Raw genomic sequence first — 6126 nt, 5'->3', positions numbered from 1 at the left:
TGGACAGCAAAAGGAAAGTATGGAAAAGCGAAAAATTGTGTTGTGCTATAAAGAAATTCTAATGGAAATTACATGTGCGATGTATAAAGATAGCTATGTAAATGAAGTGCCTATCAAACATTTGATCTGATTAGAAATCCCATGATTTTATCGCAAATTTCATTTAGCAAGATACGCTGGACGAAGAAATATCGTTTTAATCTTTTAATAATCTTTTAATAAATTTATTATAAATTTATAATAAATTTAATCTTTTTATCGTTTAAATCAGCGCACGATAGGAAGGTTCATGAAATTTTGATACTGTAATTTCGTGATTGGCCGTTTGGGACACGCCAAACGAGAGAAATTGTCGACTTTGTGCATATTAAATGGGACATCTGCGAAGTTTATGAACTGTGAAATATTTTTTTTACAATTATTTACATAAATTGTTCGTCGATTTCCAGTTTTCCAGTAAAAAGAATTCCAGAATACATCGTAAATTTTCATTTAATTAATTTCAATTAACAAATCAATACATTTTTTACAGGGAAATTGAATTGACATTTGAGAGAGAATTTTTGCAGAGGGAAATATTTAAGTACACCGGAAAGAGTACGTATACTTTTAATTATCATTGTGCAAATAATATACGTGAATAGGTAATAATCGTAAAATACAAAAATACTGTACTTCCTTCCTTTTCGATTTATCACGCTTCATGTAAGTATACATACATGAAAATCTTATCTGTTGTTCAATATTGCTAATTCTTCTGCCTCAACCGAAGTGTGAAAACAATAAAAATTAAATCACATAATTATTTTTAAAAAATTCTATATACTGTTAATTTTTCTATTTTTATCCTATTATTTTTATCCTATTTTCTATACCGTTATTGTAAATTAAACCGAAGGATTAGATTTTCTATATTATTATACATTCGTTTCGTCTTTTTCATCGTTTAATTGTAATCGACCATTTCAAAAATTTGTAGCATTATAGGTCCCTTTGTGAAACTAAAGCCACGTATTTACACTCTTGCTCGTCACTGTGTATACAGTAAAGTACCAGTGAAACGTGAAAGGCAACGGTTATACACTCCAGGAATGTGGAATGTTTACAAATACCTACATACTATTGATTCTTGAACAACGTTCGTTCACCTACAAGGTACATTCGAAGTATTAATAGTCACGCGGTTATTACCAATTGGTCACAAAATGATTATCAGTAAGGACCGAAACTAAGTTGAAATATTTTTCGTTAAATCTTGAAACACCTTTAACAAAATTTTTGCGTCATTTGAATTTCTGATAATAAAAATCGAATACAACTTGAAGTAATTCGAAAATAACATGTAAAGATCTATTTTTCATTCAGGATATCATACAAATTGGATATTTATAATAAGAAGAATATGGGTGCATTTGACGTACAGACTTTTTAAAAAACACGTGACTTTTTTGTTTTCTTTTTCCGTGCAAATTTATAGCTAGAAGTTAATTATTTATTCAGCCACAATCATACGTATGATTTTCAATTTAAGTTTTACCTGTAAAAAATTGAAAAAAAAATTCTGTCGTTTTAATCGTAGTCTTTATGAATGTAATACATTACACCTCGTATGTTTAAAGTGTATTAATTGAATCACTTGTACAACTTCATTATATGACTGTTGTGTCGATATCTTTAATTCTTCGTTTAAGGACAAAGTATGCAAATTGTTTAGCGTTACATTTTTAATGTGTGACGTGTAATTTATCTTTAAAAAAGAAGAGAAATATGTAGACAGTAGTTTTGGTAGAAGATATTGCACTTTTTTCGTAAATTTGTAATTTAATATGATATTCAAAGAATCTTTAATACGTAAGCATATAATAATTAATATTATTTGCTGTTAAAATGTTTATTTTATGATACTTTCATATTGAAAAGGTATCTGTAACTGGTATACAAGAAGATACGAAAATTACTGCAAATAATAATGTCAAATAGATAATTACCATTTGTTGAGCAGTAAACTTAGCCATTCAGCGGTTTCGTCTTTATACAGAGCTTTTCTTCGACGTAGCCTGGCTAATTCATGTTGAAGTGATGACTGAAGAAAACGAGATCTTCTTGTTTTGAGTATCGGAACTGCCAACGTTAATACTATCAACAGCCATGCTAATGATAAACCTGCTGCACCTATTATCCATGCGATTCCAAAGGCAGCACTAAGATACAGCGCATCACGAATGGCTTCTGCGTCCTTCTGCAAGAAGAAATAATCATTCGTATTAACCTTTTCGTAACGCGGGTGACTAACGGTAAATTTTCAACCACGGCTGCAAAATTTCTTATTATCGCCGTACCGTTTTAAAATTCAATTTAATCAATCAACGTGGAAGCGCATAAAAAGGCTTCAACAGTATATTTGCGAGAAAATTTTCAAAATGCCATAGGCGCCAATAGTGGTGAAAGGGTTAAAAATAGAATATCAAAATGTATTTATACATTTTCATCTAAAAGGGGATTGCGTTTTATTAAAAATGTCACAAAAATTGCTATTACTCGTTTGAAAGAAATTGTGTCCTCTCTTAGGAGAACCTTTAGTCTATAGGTCAGAGAGGTAAAATTTTATAGGTCATTGGGTATTATACTGCCTACACTTTTATTTCTTATAAAATAAAGTAAGACACTTGATGAGTTTAGAAGATTGTACTTAGTAAGTATTATCTACTTAAATTTTCCTGAAATTTATCCCCTTTTGTGTAATTAAATATGATAAATATAAGATGGATAGAATAGAAGAGAAGAGAATAGATGGAAGGTGAGTATAGAAATTGAAAATAATGTACAAATTTCTCTGCAAAAGTGTGTTCGTTAATTTAAAGAAAATTTTTTATATTTCTTCATTATTCTTCACAGAATTTCATCGACTTCCGTAGCGTTGTAAAATGCGTGTATAAATATGCACTTGTTCTAACTATATCAAACCTACTCTTGGAAACGTATCGATTGCTAAATTTTTCTTTTTTAAGAAAACACGCTACAGTCTCTTTCGTGAAAAACCAAATTATACAGAAGTTGTATACAATAAAAGCCATTACTCCTTCATCTGGCTAGGATATAGGACATGATTCGTGTATACTCATGCAACATCGCGTGCCCAGTACATCGAAGAAGTTTCTCTGGCGTCACGGGGAACGTCATTAACCTCAGAATGATCAGATTAAGTTGCATGAATAAACGTAATTGATTCGAATTAAAAAGTTTCACGTGTTCTGCGTTTCTGCAAGTAGCACGGGTAAAACAGACCTGAAGTATTTTGTTCATTAACAAACGAACGAGAGTAGTTAGTGTAAACGTTTGTTTGTCTTTCTTTAAATTCAGATGTATTAAAGTGTAATAAAAGAAATTAAAAAATTAAATTTAACTAAAATTAAAATTAAAATGTAATGTATTGAGCTACGTACTTTTATCTGTAATAAAAGAAAATAAAACTATTTATCAAAAAAAGAATAGTATCTACCTATTTGTTGAAAATACTTTTCTATAAAACATTGTTGACCAAGAAAAATGATATAATATTTTCTTCGAAAATATCGAAGGCAATAAGGAGGAATTCTTTCTGAAGTTTGTCGATTTGTTGGAACATTCTAAATAACAGATAAAAATACTAAAGGAGGCCAGGGGTGTCAAAGAGGAGTCTGGTCGACTTTTTTTTAAATGGACTGGTATGCAAATTTTTACATTCCTTGATAAGTTTTGTTTAACGTAACGATATTTACTAAAAACACTTTTCCATATTTCTCGTAACGGAAGATTTATACCAGAAACATTTTTCGACACAAAAATTCGAAAACCAGGAGTGTTAATAAAAAAATCATTTCAATTACCATATTACAAATGCTCAAAATTTTGATAAAACCATATTTTTCTAAATAAATTTTTCTAAAATTATCCCAGTATTTCAAATACCTTGAAAAAGATGAAAATAATTTTTCATTAACAATTACAACCTTCGAATTTCCTTATTGAGAAATATTTTTATCTCCATGAAAAAATAATTTTTCATTAACAATTGCAGCCTTCGAATGTCCTTACTGAGAAATATTCTCATCTCAATACACTGTACAAACTACAGAAGGAAAACTTTCTTGATATTTTCAATGATTTCAGAGAGGAAAAAAGAAAAGAACACTCTGTGACACTTTATGTATAAGATGTGCTAAAAAAAAAAAAAATAATAATAATTTGAGCCAATTAACATGGACTGGTTTTGCTACAAACCATTCATGTGTAACCTACTTGCATATCATTCGATCTCGCTCGATAAATTTCACATTTCAAGACCATAAAGAAAAACGCATCGTTGTCCCTTGTCTCATATCGTGCATTTACGCAATAGCAATACTACCTGTCCAGTCAAGAACGTAACATTTCACTAATTAGAAAGTTGTTCGGTGCTAAGGGATCGAGTTTGATAGTAAAGTACCTGGTAGTTTGAGGTGAAACCTTAAGATATTCGGTATATTCACCATTTACGGCGCGACAAATGGTAAACTTGCGTTTCAATAATTTGCATGGCGCCGTGAGCAACGTTTGTACCACACGGTAATGAGACCGCGCAGTGTAAAACCACCATGAGAATAATATTCCAAATTTCTGAAAGTGTACCAGATCTCTGACAAACGTCGCGTTACATTGCTTTCTAATTTAATTTTGATTCCTCTCAGATGCACCTTGCCTTTGTACCATTTTAACCCTTGTAAATTTTTTAAGAACCGCCCGGATCGTCGTGATTTGAAGGGAAATTATTTTCCATATTCTTTTAGAAGCGAAATATCTTTTCCATATTTTTTTAGAAGCGAAATATCTTTTCCACATTTTCTTTTTTCGTTCTTAAGCCGTGTCAAGTGCTTTCTGCATAGGTGATCCCATAAGTTAAGAAAGCAAAAAATATTTTAATGAAAATCCAAGGAAATTCTATAGCGATGATATAATGTCCTTACCAAAAAAAAAAAAAAAATAAGAAAAATTTGTGGAATGAGAAAGCGCTTACGTTTTTTAAATCAAATTTAAAGGTTCGTTGGAAATATTGATCTAAATTATAAAATTCGACTCGAATTTATGGAATGGCCTGATACATAAGTAGATTTTAGACAAGTTTTGAAACAATTTTCTGTATGCAAATGACAAATGAGTTTAAAAAACGTGATTCCATGAAGGGTGACTCGTTTACAGTTAAAAAACTACAAAACAGTGCAAAGTCGTATTAATTGAATAAATTAATGATAGAATCTTTTTAAGTGCAAGATTTGTTTGTTTATAAAATGATTTCAATATTCTGGTTTTTCCTGGATTTTCGTTGAAACCTAACGAGATATTGCAATCGTTTTCTACAGTGTATTTAAAAATGACGAAAAATACTCGTTATTTCAAATATAAATTTCACTAAAAAGTGAAACAATTACCACGAAATTTAAATGAAGAGGTTTAAAGATCTTTTCATCGAAACTTCAATGCATTTTAACGAAGCTCGTTTCTCTCGTATATCTTTGCCTTGTCACTCGATAAAATTCATTTTTTCCCAATAAATTGCATTGTGTGAAGAATGAAGACTTTCTGCGATACTCGTACTTTTTCTTCGAATAATTCACGCCTTAATAAGGAGATCTATTCTTCTCCCTTTAGTGTCGACAATGTAAAGAATGCGATGATAAAAATCGCTCAACGAGTCTCACGACTTCCACACCGGAAAGCATTACATACTTGTACCTCCCATGTAGACAATAATTTCTCCTTTGCATCCATAAATTCGAGACCACATTATGCACATTCTACGAATCTCATTAATTGAACGCGTTCGATTTATGTTTGTATTTTAGCACAAAATACGAGAAACGCAAAACGACCACTCGTAAGAGGAATTCCTCCAATGAAATTGATGATAATTATTAATTTTTCTTTCTGTTTCCATAAAAAAAAAGAAAAACATCCATAATTAACGATAAGAACAGAAGCTTCTGTTTATCAGGAAAGTCCCAAAGTGTCCAGTTATGCAGTAACGATTTAATTACAATTAATACCAACAATCGGAATAAGAAAAGGTATTAAACAGTTTAATTTAAATATTTTAATAATCTCTATAATTTA

General features: G+C 30.5%; 1 protein-coding gene across 1 annotated transcript in view; it reads right to left on the bottom strand.

Moving 5' to 3' along the window:
• The window catches only part of LOC108570538 (tricalbin-1-like), a 27657-nt gene that overhangs the window by 14947 nt on the left and 6584 nt on the right, over positions 1-6126 (bottom strand). Inside the window, exon 3 of the mRNA XM_017932412.1 lies at positions 1989-2239. Within this exon, the coding sequence (XP_017787901.1) occupies positions 1989-2239 (251 nt within the window). The remainder of the gene's footprint in view (positions 1-1988; positions 2240-6126) is intronic.

Source organism: Habropoda laboriosa, unplaced genomic scaffold, assembly GCF_001263275.1.
Source record: "Habropoda laboriosa isolate 0110345459 unplaced genomic scaffold, ASM126327v1 scaffold61, whole genome shotgun sequence".
NCBI lineage: Eukaryota > Metazoa > Arthropoda > Insecta > Hymenoptera > Apidae > Habropoda > Habropoda laboriosa.
The sequence above is the reverse complement of the archived record's forward strand: the minus strand, read 5'-3'. Positions and strand labels throughout refer to the sequence as shown.